This window comes from Camelus dromedarius, chromosome 1, assembly GCF_036321535.1.
Source record: "Camelus dromedarius isolate mCamDro1 chromosome 1, mCamDro1.pat, whole genome shotgun sequence".
Lineage (NCBI taxonomy): Eukaryota > Metazoa > Chordata > Mammalia > Artiodactyla > Camelidae > Camelus > Camelus dromedarius.
Window position 1 is genome coordinate 122,712,942 of NC_087436.1, and position 16,109 is coordinate 122,729,050.

Below are 16,109 nucleotides of genomic sequence, written 5' to 3' on the forward strand. Positions count from 1 at the left end.
AGCATCGACCACGAGGGATGCGCCTATGGTCATCTCCCGCCTGCTCCCTGCCTAAATCCTCCGCCAGCTGTCCCCTTGAAATGCACGGAGGGGACAGCCTCAGCCCCCTAGAGCCCGGGGTAATGGCAGGGCCTGAGTTGCTGGCCCTCCTTCTAGCTCCAGCCAGGCCAAGGCACTGCGTCCTGTCCACCTGGGCCTCTGCTGGTGCCGGTGTGACCACAGCACTTCTGGAATATTCTGTCCCTAAAATGACTTGTTAAAAAGCCACCAAGCAAAAGCTTTCTCCAGACAAGGCTGCCCTCCCCGCCCACTTGGCAAGACATGGGCACCTGTGCCACCCCTGGGGGGCCCAGAGGCCTGAGAGAGCCCCTGCCCCCAGCCCAGGGCCCTGGAACTTCTCCGCCCTCTGCCCCCATCTGCTTGCTGGGGTTGCAGCAGGGACCCTGAGCATGAAGGGCTTACCTTATGGGGGCAGAGGGCCCCCAAAGGGCAGGGCAACCGATGGCCACACACACTCATCAGGCACCAGGGCCGTGTAGAACGGGAATCACGTGTCAGCAGCCCTCCCTGCTCAGACCCTGACGCATGGCACCCCTCTGGGCCAGCTCAGCCTCCTGCTCCCCAGCCCTCTCGCCCCACATTCTCAGCAACCCCCACAGGGACCTGTCTTTCCAGAGCAGGAAGGCACTGGGAGCCCTGCCCTATGGCCAACCCCACCTGAAACACTTGGGGCCCCTTTCTGCCTCTGGCCCACTCAGACCAGTAGGGGCTTCTGCCCCAAGAACCCACCCCAAAGAAATACCCAGAGAGGTGACCCCTGCCGAGTCCATACCAACTGCGGCTGTAACCCTCTGATGCACACATCCCCTCCTACAGTCCACCTCACGCTGTGGCTCGGAGGCCCGAGGTGGCCGCCTGGGCCCGCTGACCCCCAGGGAGGAGGCCAGCAGGCACCGCCCCCGCCGACCGTCACTGCAGGGCCAGGGGCGGCCACCAGCCCAGGCCTGGCTAGCACGCCGCCTGCCAACCCGGGACCCAGGGACCCAGGAAGCCACGGAGGAGCTGCCCTAATCAGATGCAAATGCACTGTGCTCGCACGGCTCGTGGTGCGTCTGGGAAGAACGGAGACATTAATCACTGGAAACTGTAATTTTTGTTATCAGTCTAACACTGATCAAAAGGGAAGCCTGTCTCCGCCGCTGACCTGTGAAACGTCCCAATTATACTCTTTGGAAATGACAGGGGCACTTAACTCCCGAGCCGGGCAAATGGCGACGATCAATCACGTTTGAATAACAATGAGCCGCGGACCTGAAAATTATTTTTGTATAGAATCTACCCAGGAATTTATGAAAGGTGGAGAGCAGCCCAAGGTTTTCGGGCATTACGGTCCTGGCTTGTGCAGCGCGTATCAAACACTAAACAGAATTTATGTGTTTTAATTTTCTAAAAGGTAGCTGTGGACTGGGTGCTACAATGCATAACATACAGTGCCAGCTTTTAAATATGGGGGTTGTTTTCATAAAATACTATGCTTATTGCCCACACCCTGGAATTTCCCCAAGGACTTTTATTGAATTTTCATTTCCCCCAAAATACTCAGCTGCTCTGCTAACTATCAGGAATTATACCTTCTTTCCCCCCAACCAAAGTTGTTTATCCCTGTGATTAAATACAGAGCCCCAGCTCCCTTGTTCTTAAATTAGTGCTGACGAGGCCGCACACGTGTCCAGAAGGGCTGTCAGGCCCACTGTCGCCTGGTCCCTGGTCCGGCCCCCAGGCACAGCTCTGCTGGGAACAACCCCAGGGCTCCCAAGCAGGCGCCACTGCGGTGATCACTCCCACACTCGCATCTCCTGCTCCTTGGCAGCTGGGGTGACCCCTCAAACGATGGCAACACAGAAGCAGGGACTTCATTGCTAACACTGCACTCAAGCTTGAACGCACGAACCGAGGGAAAAGGGCAGCAGCACCTGGTGTCTGGAGGCACAGGTGTCCTGTGGCCGCGACGCCGGGCAACCAAGTGCCTGTTCAGAGGGAGGAAGCAACCCACCAGCCAGGCCAGACAGGCCTCCCAGGCTCTGGAGGAGCATGTGGCTGGAGAAACTGAGGCCGCAGGGAAGACTCCACCGAGCACACTGAAGGGCCCGCCCAGGGCTCCAGGGCAGTGTGGTGGCAATTCCCTCAAGGTTCAAGGGCACAGACTGGGTCAAAAGGCAGCACTGGGTGCGGGTAGGGAGACGCTGGGGGCAGAGCAGGGGCGTGTGGACACTGCCAGGAGCTGGGAAGGAGGTCACCGGCCCGAGGAGGAATCGGTGAAGGTGGGCAGCTTTTAGCGTGGGGTCAGACTAACTGTTCTCAGGAGCCGTCTGCTGGGAGCTGGGCTTCCCAGTCCTGATGAAACATCACAGAATACGCTGGGGAAACCAGCCCCGCCCCTCACCTGGGGGCCCAGAGGCCCCACCAAGCCCACCCACCCAGGGCCTTCGCCCACCTCCCTAACAGGTGAAGACCTTGGGGCCTGGGGGCCGGAGGCTCTGGGAGAGGCCAGCCCCCTGGACTGAGGCCTCCAGAGGCGGCCCCAGGCCTCCGTCCGGTTTCATTCAAATGGACTCTCACCCACAGTTAAAAGGATTTAGAAAAATGAGGTTCTGTGATCATAATTAAACAGGCAACAGAACGGCTAAAATATACAATGTAATCAGTTTACGGAAGCAGGTAGCGGGATGCTAATTACCGGAGGAGGCTGGGAAGAGTCTGCAGGCCGGGGCAGACCAAGACATGGCTGGACCACTAAACAAATCCCGCGCAACCTGATTAACTCGGGGCGCCATCTCTATTGTTTTCCACCCAAGAAATCACTTTTGTTCAGTTTTATGTGTGTCTGTTTCCCTTTTTTTAAAAAAATGATGTAAGGCCTCCTCAGACAAGTAAGCTCAAAGCTGCATTTGTCTCCGCGGCTTGATGGCAACGCATTTAAAACCCCATTCTATCTTATAAACTAAAAATTAAACGTGCTCAGCTGTGGTGGTCGTCGCCACGGCTGCTATTTATATGCTAATGCCCTCCCTGGAAGGCCGTGCAAATCGCCCAGCCCAGCCAGTATCTCATGTGCATCTCTGCAGTGGGCGCACCTCAGAGGGCAGAGGATGGAGGTGGCCACGCAGGCACTGGGGACAGCACACACGGGGGTCTGGGATCCAGGGCAGCCAGGCACCCGGCCCAGAGTGGCCGTCATAGCGGGAGTGAGGCTTGAACAAGCCAAGCCCTGGGAGCTGCTCGGCGGTGCACAAGGAGGCCGCTGCCGCTCTGGGTCAACTGGACGTCTGGACGTCTGTTTCTAGGCCGAGGCTGGGTGGCCTGAGTCTGTGCTGCACCCAAATGAGCAGCTCCCTCTCCCCGGGTGCCCCCACCAGGCCTCACGGCTGGATTCCCATAAGATGCGGCCTCAGTGCTGCCAGTGTGAGTGGATGCAGAGCGGGGGCACTGCCTGCACCTCCTGTAACCGACACCACATCCTGCGGGGCTGGCTCTCAGCCCTGGTTGCTGCCCCAACGACTACCATGCCCTCCTCCACAGCTAGACCTCCTAGGATTCCTGGTGTGGCAGCCTGGCCTCAGCGGGAAGGTTCACAAACTCCCCCAGACTCAGTCTTCTCATCTGTAAAATGCGGGTGAGAACAGAATCTCCCCACAGGCCTGATTTTGCGATTATGGGAACCACATGTGAACAGGTTCAGAGGAGAGGGCCATCCTGGAGGATGCTGGGCGGATACGCTGTGGGCAGGAAGCACGCAGGGGCTGCGGGTGGAGAGGGTGGTCCCCAGCAGCTGAGAGCTCAGCCGGAGAACACGGGCAGACCCCTCCCCCAGCTCCAGCCCTCAAGTGCAGCCTTCAGTGTGAAGGTGATGGAGGGAGCGCGTCACCAGGAAGGTTGTTTACTGGCCCTGCTCAGTACAAGGTCCTGCCGGTCGGTTGGCTGATTTAGCTTCCCTGCCTCTCTGGGTGCCCGATGGGTCAACATTTCATTCCCTGGGTTCCCGCTCTCCTTTTCATCTGCAGGCTGCCAGCACTTGGCCCCAGCAGTCAGAAATGTGTCCAATGTGCGGGAGCTGCCTTGCTTCCACCTCGTGCTGGTGGTGGACCCCACGCACCGCCCAGGTGCATGGGTTGGGAGGTGGTCCTAAAGGCAGCAGGCAAACAACAGAAAGACCTCTCCCAGAGTCCAGAGGCTCAAGCTCTGTCTGCTTTTGCAGAGAGTGAGGGTGTGCCTGAGCTAAAAACTACGCGGCTGCCACGCTAGCCCAGCTAGTGAGAAGGGGCGTCCATGCAGGCAGCGCGGCGTGGAAACGTGTAGCCCAGCGAGCAAAACGCCCATGCCGCCGACAGCTTGAACAGACTGGCGCTCAGATTTTTTTTCTGACTTACTGGTTGGTGGGAGACTAATATTTCGTTAACTACACGATATGAAGTAAGTGGTCTTTGCTCTGTAATTAAACAGCAGGCAATTAAAAAGCTTTGAAAGGATTTTTATCAGTTTAATGAACATAGCAGCCTCCGATCACTACACGTCTCCTCTAACAGTGGGGCTGGAAACTAAATCCACCAACCAGTGCTCCGTATTGACCTGGTGAAGATTTATCCCCCACCACGTCCACAGGGCGCTGGGCAGACCCTCCATAAAACAAGCAGTCACACACACTAAAACTGGCTTAAATGTTCTTTAAGGACAAAACACCTAAGTCAGAAGGAAAACAGTGTAGAAAGCAAGGCACCAAAGACAGAAAAGGGGAATCGTAAAAAAAGGCACGTCGGCAGGAGGCCGCGGGGAGAGCACGCCCCACGCCTTCGGCGCCACGGGGCCGCCTGTGTGCGCAGGGCCGTCACACCGCGGTCCAGGCGTCACACGCTCGTCCGGCTCCAAAATCCTGGACCACACGCTGCTGATCAGCGCTCCCCGCTCTGCCGGCAGGTCCGAAGGACGCCGAGCCAAGTGGGGAAGCGGCAGGGGGAGGAGTCAGACCGCGGACGGTTCACGGGGAAACCAGCCAGGGACGCTGGTCGATAAATCTCACACCCGCGGCGCGCGGCGCGGGCGCAGATGCGCAGATACCGCCGCCGCCGTGTCTATTCTGGGCAGCGGGCCTGCGGAGCCCCTCAGCCGCCCAGCCGCCCAGCCGCCACGCGGGCGACGGGTCCCCGCAGCCGCCGGCGGGGGGCAGCGCGGCTCCGGGAACCAGCGCGCGGAGCCTGACGGGGGCCGCGCGCAGTCGCCCCGCGGAGCCGGCCGGCGGCCTGCGGCTCTGGGGCTGCGCTCAGGCGCCCGGCCTCCCGCCCGGCCTCCCGCCCGGCCTCCCGCCCGGCACCCCGCCCGGCACGGCAACCTGGCGTCCGCCGAGGCTCAGAAGTAAAGTACCCCGACCTGCCAGGCCATGCTGGCCGGGGCAGTCCTCCTCCCCCAACCAGAAAACACTCTCTTCGTTGTAAAACAAGAAACTTGGTCGAAATTCACAGAACTAACTTATTTCCTGTTTAGTCCACAGCCGCCACGCTGACTGCCCGCGCCCACGCGGCTCGGGAGAAAGGCAGGGTCGCCCCCTGGCGGCCCCCGGGGGCCGTACACCTGCAAGTGTAGGCGGACAGCGGCTCGTCGCTCCCACAGGACCCATGCCGAACCCTAACCCTAACCCTAACCCCCAGCAGCGAGGACTCGGAGCCAGGCTCGGGGTGCCAACCACTCCCACTCCAAATCCGAGGGGCTTCGAACTCCATCTTTCCCTCAACGGGAACGGTGCCCTCCCCTCTCAGGGCCTCCTCCTGACCCCTCCTCTCACTCAGGCGCCTCCCCCAGTTCAGGGTTGGGGTGGCCCTACCGTGTGGGTGCACTGACGTCTGATTCCTGGCTTCCGACCAGAGGCTGATGGGCTCCATCTGTGGCTGCTCCCTCCAGGTAGCACCCCCAGGGACACCTCGGAGGACCCAGCTCTCTCAGGGTCCCTTTCGAACACACAAGTCCAGGTCCTGGCGTGAGCCAACAGGAGGGGCCTGGATGCACAGGCACCCAGTGTCCCAGAGCAAGTGGCTTCACCCCTGCCCAGCCCTCAGGGCCCCTGCATCAGGCCCACAGGTCTCTCCACGCGCCCTGCCTCGCTGGGGACACAGCCAGCAGAGGGCCTCCCCCTTCCCGAACCATGCAGGGCCTCAGAGGCAGCGCCACACGCCCAGCAGATGTCTGGCCTAGAGCTCCTCCCCCCGCCCCCCAAAATGGGCACCAGTCCCCACATCCACCCAGCTCACTCGCCCTGGGCCTCTGCATAAGCCAGGAGGGAGACGTCCTGACTCTGAACCCCGCAGGCAGCTTCAGCCACAACGCAGACAGAAGGACCTCCAGCCTGAAGCTCGCTACTGATCTTCCCCCTTAAGGCCTCCACCCAACTCGCCCCTTCCCCTCACTGCCCCGCCTGCTCAGACCCCATCCCAGCCCCTGCGTCCACGGGGAGGGCCTGGCTGTGGTCTCTGGTCCCTTAGTTCAGAGCTCCCACTTGGGGAAGTCAGGCCCCAGTGAGGAAGAAACCAGAACACGCCTAGCCCCCAGGGACGTCTGCTTCCTTAGAAGGCTGAGCTAGGGTGAGAGAGGAGGGCCCCTGCGGTCCCCGCGGCCGGCTGGCGGCACTCACCTGCCTCCTGCAGCCCACCTCGGGTGAGATGTCCAGCTCACGGGACCGCCTCAGGGCAGTTTCCAGCTCCGCCTTTAGGTCAATGGCTCCCTCCAAGTGCCCACCATGGGTCCCCGTGCGGGTGAACAGCTGCAAGAACGGGGTGTCACTCGGCGGGCCAGGTGCCCTCCCTCCCCGAAGCTGCCCCTACCCCCAAACCTGGCCTGAGCTGGGGGACACGCCTCACCTGGACCCAGGAGCACACAGCCGGCAGGAACTTGTTCTGGATGAGCCTCAGAGCATCCCGGGCTGCCTGGATGACGGCAAAGTTGTCCTCGTCCTCACGCACCCTCAGGCTGTCTGCAACACATATGTGGGTCACCAGGACCACCACTACCTGGGTAGGCACCTGGGCACCTCAGACAGGGCCACCATATTGCCCCACACCCCATCCGGCCACACGTTGCCCGGGACCCCAGATCTGGCCCCAGAAAGAGATTCGCTGCCTTGACCCCAATGCCTTCTCACACATTGGGCAGACCAGGGACCTTCCCTGCACTGCTCTCAGGATGAAGGCCCCACCCGCCCCTTGGCCCCAGGCCCCCCCTCCAAGCCCCACCATCCCAGTGATCTGCACCCGGGCCCCCCACCTCCTGCGAGCCAGCTGCGTCCCCAGCCCCCAGCCACATGGCAGTAAGCTCCTTAGTGCTTATAGGGTTCAAGGTGCCTGAGGGAGACAGGTATTTCCACAGCTACAGAGCCCTGCTGCCCTCCAGCCCCACCCACACCCCACGCACCAGCGAACCACGAGTGGCAAGAGGCTGTTTCTCAATCATGTCTTCCTCCAGCCACTCTTTGACCCCTTTCCAGGGCCTCCATCACTCGGAGAGTCAGGCCTGCCATCATGGCCAGGACTGTGTCACAACGAGGGCCTAGGGCACAGGACTCCCAAGCTTTGAGTCACCCCCACCCCTCCTTCACCCCTTGCCTCCCGGCCCTGAGAAGCCAGGGATCCGGAGCCAAGGAGGCATGGTGTGAGCGCAGCCTGGGTGGAGGACAAGAGAGACGTTACCTGAGGAGAGCTCCACGTCCAGCGTGTACTTGTGGGAGCCCAGCCCATGGCACCGCACGAACCCCTCCTGGTCGCTGTCCTCGTCCTCCGAGGGCCCCTCCACACCAACAGCTCCTGGGAGGGGGGCACAGGCAGCCAGGGCCTTGCTGCAGCAGGGCTGCTCCTCATCCTCAAGGTCGTGGGGACCCTCCCGGGCCACAGCTGAGGCCACAGTGGAGGCCATGGCGGGCAAAGCGGCCCCTGGGCTTGGGTCAAGGTCAAATGGCACGAGCAGCTGGAAGCAGCTCTCCACCTCCGTGAGGCAGCTGTGGATTTCCCCAGACATTTCTGGTAGGATAGAAACATGGTGAGCAGGGCCGTCAAAGGGAGGGCCCCTGGGTGACCAGCTCGAGACCGCCCACTTGGCCGCAGCAAAGCCATTCTCTGCGACATGCTGGATTACCACTTTCAGGCGCTGACCTAAGCTGTGACGGGGCTGGTGGCGCATCTGTGGACACCCAGCTAGAGGCTGCCAGGGCGGAACCAGCGGAAGGGAGTGGCCAGGGCCTCCCCCGAGCCCAAGCACACCTCCGCCATCCCACCCTGACCGCTTCTCGCCCGGGACTTCCCCAGGGTGGACCAGCTCTCCCTGCCTTGCAGCCTTCCTGAGGCCAGGCTTTGGGAAGTGCCTTCACCCAGGCCACCTCCCAAGCTGCTCACACCCTGGCTGCCCCTCACAGGAAGAACCGGCTGCCAGAGGCAAATGGTGGGGGCTTGGGAAGGAAGCTGGCAAGACCAAAGACACCATGAGATGGACCTGGAGATTCAGACCACGGAGGGGTGCACTTCCCAAGTGTGACCGCCAGGAGCCGCAGGAGAGGCGTGGATGGCCTGCAGGGGCCCCTCCCTCCACCCCATCCCTCAAGCCCTGAGCTCTGCCCCCTACCCTCGCCAGGAACAGGCCGGATGGGAGGATGGAAGCTGGAAGCAGGCTTGCAAGCACCGCCTAGGAAGGTGTGGCAGTGGGTGGGGCACCCCTAGGCCGACCTCTCACCTTCCATCTCCCTGGCCGCCCGCTCAGATCGTTCCCTGTAGATCCGCTCCAAGCGGTGCCGTTTCTCCTCTTCTCGCTTTCTCTCTGCCAGGGTCCTGGCGTTCACATCTTGGAAATCCACCTGAGAAGTGTCGATAAAGGTTAGACCTGACGACAAAGGACCCAAAGGAAACAAGAGTCAAGAAAGGGCCTCAGAAAAGACACACTAACATCTGGCCAGAAACTCTACGGATCTCGAGTTCACGTACAGTGTTTTAAAGTATAAAACTCTTAAAATTCAACTCTGACGTTTAACATCTGTTAAAAACACAACCAGTGGTGTTTCCTAGCAAAGTAAGAGGTAAAAAAGCTCTCCAGCCCCCAAGTATGCTGTGGGTGGCAAGGCGGCAAACTCACTCCAATTAGCGGGAGGGGAGGCTGCCGGCCCGCAACCACGGGCCTGAGAACAGCACCCAAGAGTGCACCCCAGAGGAGCGACGGGAAGGCAGCGCCCTCAGGCCAAGAGCAGGCCAGGCAGCTGGGGGAGGGTGGCTGAAGCCGGTCCCCGGTGGGGGGGGCGTTTCGTCCACCCAACGCCGGCCAGAGCCCTCAGTGGACCCACACAGGAAGTCACAGTGCAGCACGGCCCCCCAAGTGCAGGAGACGCAGCGAAGGGCTGCGTCTGCGCAGCGGACTCTCATCCTCTTTTTTCACCTTTTGGTGGAAAACAGGTCCCAAGGCTCAGCTCCACCCACAGGCAAAGCTGCTTCTCCAGTCCTGGGAGCCCCACCCCCAACCGCCCTGCTGGTCACTGCCAGGCTGGCGCAGGGGACACAGGCTCAGGGCCCAGGCAGGTCTCCCCGCCCGGGCAGAGCAGCGGAGCGCGGGGCCGGCCCACCTGCTTGTTGTGCTGTAGGAAGTGAAAGCCCAGGGCCAGCTTCTTATAGGCTGCGCCGTACGTCTCGCTCCAGCTGCGGACGGCCCGGGTGGCGGCCCGCCTCAGCCTCTGCGCCACCTCCCGGGGCGGCGGCAGCGGCCGCTCGTGGTCTGTGCCCAGCGTAAGCTCCAGGAACTCCTGGAAGTTGGAAACGACCAGCATCCTGAACTGGTGAGACCTGGTGAAGAGCTCGTCCACAGCCTGGAAGGCGGAGAGGCGGACCTGGGCGTGCTCCTGGCTCAGCTGGGCCATCAGCAGGTGGTAGGCGTGGCTGAGCTGCTCCTCGGAAGACCTGGGGACAGAAGTCGTCCTCACCGAGCGCCTGACGCTCGGGGACAAGTTGGCTCCACAAGTGGGAGGGATGCAGGCCCTCTCACAACCCTTTCCTCTTTTTCCTAAGCAGAATGGACCATCTACTGTCCTTGGGCCAAATCTGGCCCAGCCTTCTTCTGTATGGCCCACCAGCCAAGAGTGGTTTTTACTCTGATTACATCAGCAGAATAACACTTTGTGGCAAGTGAAAACTATGTGAAGTTCAGTGTGAGTGCTCCTGGTTTCACTGGGACCCAGCCACACCCCTTCGCTCATGGCTAGTAGAGGTTGGCCACACCTCCCAGCCCCCTGGGAAGCTCTGTGGGCCTCTGAGAGTGGCCCTGGCAGGGCTGGTGTGCACCCTGCCTCTCCTGTTGCCCTTCTTCCTAGCTGTCCCCCATAAGCCCTGCTGTTGGGGGACTTTCCAGAGCACGCAGCAAAACCTGATATGAGCTAAAATCTTTGCATCAAGATGTAATCACTTCTTAAGTTCTCCTGTTTCGTAAATACACCACAAGGATAATCAGTAAACCTCCTCAGCTTAAGTTCCCAAAGTCTGAGAGGCTCTCAGCAGTGGAAGAGACGGACGCCTTCTAAGGACAGACAGACAGGCCCTGCGGAGCCCGGCTCCTGTGACCTCTAACCTGCCTCCCCCCACGTACCCCCCACATATTCCAACAATAAAGAGAAAGACACGTGCCAACCTACAAGTCACACAGGAGCGCTCAAGGACACACACACACAGAAAACAGACATCACCACAGCCTGAATGTGTTCTCCCCCACCCTGGGACCACTGCCCAAAACACGACCGCCTGCAGGGGCTGGGCGCTGCTGGCTCTGGGGAAGCGTCGTATGTGTGTCCTATGCTGGTCTTTCCCAGCAGAGGGGGGAGCGTGGGGGCAGGCAGGGGCGCGTTGACCCCCCAGGGGAAGCCCCACAGTCTCCCAGGGCTGTCACGGATGTGCTCAGCCAGCCAGTCACCGTGAAACGTTGGACTTTATAAGACATACTTGCAAATTTTCTTCAGTTCCTTCATTTTTTCAGGATTCAGTTGGGGTTCCCCTGAAGTTGTGAGCTCTTCTACCAACTCTGAGAGTTTTTGATCCATATCTAGAAACACGTAATGCAAACGCTAAATAACCACCTCAGCTTTATTAGCAAACGTTTGCTGGGCTGCACTGTGTGCTGGCGTTGGGGCGTGGGTGCCAGGCTGGGGTCCTCACGCCCTGGCCTCTGTGAGATGACCCCTGAGGGCTGAAATACAATTCAGGGTGAGAGTCCGGGCCAGGCCAACGAGGCCTCTTCGGTGGTCATCAGGAAAAAAAAGGAAAGGGCAACAACAGAACGTGAGCTCTGGAGGGCCACGCCACACAGGCGCGGCAGGCTCCGCGAGGCCAAGGGAAGAGGCTGTCCAAGTGACACCAAGCTCGCTTTCCCAGGACGGCCGCACCTTCCCCGCCGGCACTACTGCTCGACACAGGCCACGAGGCGGCCTCCGGACCGCAGGGCGAGATGCTGCGACTGGACCTGCGCACGGAGAGCCTCCTAGAGGCAGGTGCGGTGGCGGGAAGGAGGGGCCGCGCCGCTCGGCGCCAACCGAGCCGGGGGCGGCGAGGACGCCGGGCCGGCTGCAGAGCTCGGCTTCACCGGGTGGAAGGAGGAGCTGGGCCAGTGCGCACAGGCGTGCTCGTTGACCGCAACGTTCACCGCCGACGCCGGCTCAGCACACGATCGGCAACTGGAGCGCTCCCGCCGCCCTCGCCGCCCACGGACCCGTCAGGGTCGACTCGGCCCGCGTCCCTGAGACCGGGGCGCGGCCGGCCCCGCGGGACGGAGGAGGGGCGCCCTGGGAGAGGGGAGAGGGGGCGTCCCGGGGGAAGGACGAAGGGGGCGCCCTGGAGAGAGCGCTCGCCTCCGACCCCGCCTCTCCGGCCCCGCAACGCGACCACCGCCCGGCGGCGCGGCCACCTCGGCACCTACCGGCGACCCGGCCGCTCGCCTCCGCCTCGCCCCGCCCTTCCGGCGAAGGGCCCGCCGCCGTCACGTGCCCCCAGATCCCTACGGTCATTGGCTCGCTCTGGCCCGGGCGACGCGGCCACTTAAACCTCGGCCTGCCCCTTCCGTAGGAGTCCCCGCCCACCTCCTATCACGTGCCCCTCGAGCTCCTCCACCAGTGGCTGGCCCTGACCCGGAGGCGCGGACGCGGGGTCGAGGCCGAGGTCTGCGCGGTGACGCAAGGCGCGCTCCCGGCGCGGGCGGGGCAGTCGGGGAGGGCGACGCGCGAGAAAAAGGAGGCGGGCGGGCGCAGCAAGTCCTTAAAGGAGCCGCGGGCGCGGGTGACGGGGCGGGGCCGGCCCGAGGGGTGCGCGCTTCGCCTTTGTGGCGCGGCCGCGTTGGTGAGGGGCAGGTTTGCGTTCCCAGCGCCCGGCCCCTGCGACTGGACTCCTGGGTGGGCGCCTCTGCGCGTTTCTCCGGGGACGCCGGAAACCTGGGCCCACGCGCCGCCTGGAGGACGGGATCGGGCGGGGGGTCTCGGCAGGTGCCCCCGGCGCTTCTCGAAGGGTTGCTCCCCCGCTGTCGGCTCGAGCGTCACCTGCGCGGTCCACTTCCCAGGTCTGACGTCAGCGCAGGGACCCTCCCCTGGCTCACCTCCCGCCTGCCTGTGGCCAGCGTCCCGGAGGCGGGACACGGGCTGGGCGTCTGCTCCTCGCACAGCCAGGGCCCCCAGGTGGCACCCACGGTCCAGCCGCCTGGACGCGTGCACCAAGTGTTCCCCGGCACATGAACTTCCTTCAGGCAGACCCACTGGCAGCCGGGCCGTCATGAAATATTTACCCCTCACCGCCCCTTGGGGCTCTGCCCGCCACCTCCCCGGCTCAGAGCACCTGCCCCAACACAGCCCCAGGGGCCTCACAGCCACGCAGCCCGGCTAGCCCTCCTCTCACGTCCTGCTCAGTGCTGCAGCTTCGGGGTCTTGACACAGGCTGGGTGCCCCAACCCAGCTTGTGCCCTCACCCCTCCTCCTCCAGCCCTTGCCCCTGCCCTCCCCCAGGAAGGTCTGGCTTGACCCAGCGAGGAGGCCAGGGAGCATTAGTGTACACGGGGCAGCACCAGCAGGTGTCAGGGGGCAGGCTGGATGTTCTCTTAGGGCCTGGGGTAGGGGCAGAGAGGGGTGAGGGCACCAAAGACAGGCCCACCCCAAAGTGTGGACGCCGTGGCCGTAGAGGCACTGCTGAGTGGAAACAGCTCAGTGTCCATCAGCAGACAATGGTGAACAAACGCGACTGTCTGCAGCCTTAAAACGGACGTGGATGGACTTCAGAAACACGACCCTAAGTGAGAGAAGGTGGTCAAAAAGGCCAAGTGTTGTGATTCCACATACACAAAACGTCTGGAAAAGTCAACTCCAAAGCAGACTTGTGGTTGCCAGGGGCAGAGAGGGAAGGGATGGGGCTGCTGATGGCACAGGAATTCTGTCGGGGTGACAGCGTGAGCTGGAATTAGACAGAGCTGTGCAACCTCATCACCAGGCTGGAACATTGAGTTGTGCGTTCTGAAGGGTGGCTCTTGTGGCATGTGGATTAGATCTGTGAGTAGCTCTTCAGAAAGAGGGAAGCCACATGGACCCAGGCCGCCAGCCCTCCCTGTGAGCCCGGCTCCAGGCACCCATCAGCAGTTCCCCTTTCTTGTGTAATTCCCCCTACAGTGTAATTACATTTCCCATCAGCTCAACAGCGCTGCTTCTGTCCTAACAAAACCTTTTTTATCCAACTTCCCTCCCCAGCCCATTGCCCCAGAATTCCTAGAGAGCTGTCCGTTCCCTTGTTCCCTCCTGCACTGCCCAAGTTGCCTGTGGGGCTTGCGTGGTCCAGGCCAGCCTCCTGTCCCGCACTGCCTGAGCGACGTGCCCCTGCCCTCACGTCTCAGCTGATGGACAGACGTCTATCCATTCACTCGGGCCAATGATCTTGGAGTCCCCCGGAACCCCTCTTCCTCTTACCCCATGTCCAGTCCACTCAGGAATCTGAGTCCTTCCCGTCACCCCACTGCCACCACCAGGTCGCTGCTGCCACCCCATAAGTGGGTCACCGCTGTCACTCCCCTTTCCCCACTCTTGCACTTGGACCCCAAGAGGCCATGCACCTTGCAGCGGCCAGAGGGACCTTCTAAAGAAGGTCAGACCATGTGATCCCTTCACCCCACACCAACCCCATAACAAAAACTTCTATCAGTCCCCAGGGCCCTCCTATCTGTGCTGGCCGCCCACCTCCTCTGCGCCTGCTCCCCACTGGCCACTCCAGCCACTCTGGTCTCCAGGAGCCACCCCCTCCGATGGAAGGCTGCTTACCCCACCCCAGCACTTTCTCCCCAGCCTTTCGCCTCTGTTGCTATGACTGCCCCCCACCTTCTAAACCTCCTCCACTTTGTCCTGCAGCTTAACCCTCTGTCACACAGGCTCACCATCTCGTTATTAGTGTGTTGGGTTTTCTTTCCTCCTCTGCCCCCAGGACGTAGGCTCTGGTGAGAACAGAGATCTTTTTTGTTTCAGGATGTCAGGCACACAGTAGGTGTTCAACACTTGTGGAATGCTGAATAAGTAAATAAAACTGGCCAAGAGAATTGTTGTGAGAATGAAAAGGCTGTAAAAGAACCAACTGGGATTTTCAGGATAACAAACCCCAAACAGCAGGAACACAAAGAAAACCACCCAAGGCACTTCCTTCTCAAATTGTGGCAAAAACCAGTGGCAGAGCCTCAAAAGCAGCTGGAAAGAAAAAGACCTGGATAAGAGAACAGTAGAATTCTTGGCCAAAACAGCACAAGCTTGAAGACAACGGAACAAGGTCCTCACAGCAGTGACAGGAAGCACAGTGTCCGTACGGAGTGAACCATCCTTTCACAACCAAACTGAGGGAAAATAAAAGACATTTCTTTTGTGAAACAAGCGTAGACCCACAAAAGGAACAGAGAGTTCTGTAAATGGGAAACGTGTAAATACACGATTTATTTTATTTTAAATGTCTTCTATAAGTCATCGTTTAAAGGACACATAATAACCACTTATGGTGGGGTATGTACTGTCTGCAGAAGAAAAATAATATGACTGCAGTAGCACAAAGGACGGGGAGAAATGGCGGCACATGTTCTCATTTTTACATGAAGTGCTATCGTGTAATTTGAAGGTACTAGGGACAAGTTAAAGATGTACTCGGGCCCCCTGGAGCCACCACAAAGAGGTATAGCTAAAAAGTCAACAAAGATAAAAGGGAATCATGTAAAAATAGTCCAAAAGGAGGCAGGGAAAGAGAGAAAAAGGAACAAAGGACAGATTGGAAAATAGAAAACAGCAAGCATAGCCTTCAATCCACCAGCAACAATAATTACATTAAATGTCAAGAGTCTGGAGGCCTGATTAAAAGGCGGTGAGTGTACAATTGATTAAAAAGACCCAACTGTATGGTGACTACAAGGAACACACTTTAAATCAAAAGACCAAGGAACACAGGGCGCGAACACTAAACACGGGAGCAAGAGTGGCCGGATTCACACCAAAGTAGACTTGGTAACAAGGAGGATTACGGGGGCAGGGGATGGGGGTCATGTCATGATGAAAACGGGGTCACTCCCTGGAGAAAATGCACATCCTAAGTGTGCTTCACCTGATGACACGGACTCAAAACACAAGAAGCAAACCTGACAACTCAGAGGGACAGAGAGTCACAACTTGCACAACTTGCCAGTTTCGAGCCTCTTTGAGAGGGACAGGTCACGCAGTGAGAAAGCCAGGAGGACACGAAACTCCATCCAGCAGCCTGACCCTGACAGCCACGAGACACCTCTTTGTAAGTGCACGTTCACTGATGTGGACGTGAAACGAGTCTCCATAGATTTAAAAGGATTGAAACTTTACAGAGTGTATTTCCTAGCAACAGAATTAAACCAGAATTTGACAACAAAAATGCTTGGAAAAATCTCCCAATATTTGGAAGTTAGCCAGCAGACACCTAGATAATCCCGGGTCAAGGGAAAAAACACAAGGGAAACTACAAAATAGCTTGAACTGCATGAAAATGAAAACAGCGTTAAAATGTACAGAACGTGTATGTTAGAAATGAAGA

At 59.8% G+C, this 16,109-nt stretch overlaps 1 protein-coding gene across 4 annotated transcripts in view; it reads right to left on the reverse strand.

The window, feature by feature from the left end:
* UVSSA (UV stimulated scaffold protein A) overlaps positions 1-12,123 on the reverse strand; it is a 29,904-nt gene extending 17,781 nt beyond the window's left edge. Inside the window, exons 1-7 of one of the 4 annotated variants that reach the window (XM_064488907.1) lie at positions 11,971-12,123; positions 11,001-11,100; positions 9,638-9,968; positions 8,761-8,881; positions 7,728-7,841; positions 6,903-7,015; positions 6,677-6,805 (exon numbers count right to left, since the gene is read on the reverse strand). In XM_064488907.1, coding sequence (XP_064344977.1) covers positions 6,677-6,805; positions 6,903-7,015; positions 7,728-7,841; positions 8,761-8,881; positions 9,638-9,968; positions 11,001-11,100; positions 11,971-12,058 — 996 coding nt within the window. In that variant the 5' untranslated portion in view covers positions 12,059-12,123. Of the gene's footprint in view, positions 1-6,676; positions 6,806-6,902; positions 7,016-7,727; positions 8,055-8,760; positions 8,882-9,637; positions 9,969-11,000; positions 11,101-11,970 lie in introns of all 4 variants that reach the window. The other 3 variants (XM_064488896.1, XM_031439030.2, XM_064488903.1) reach the window with 3 other exon arrangements.
* Positions 12,124-16,109: the final 3,986 nt, after the last annotated feature.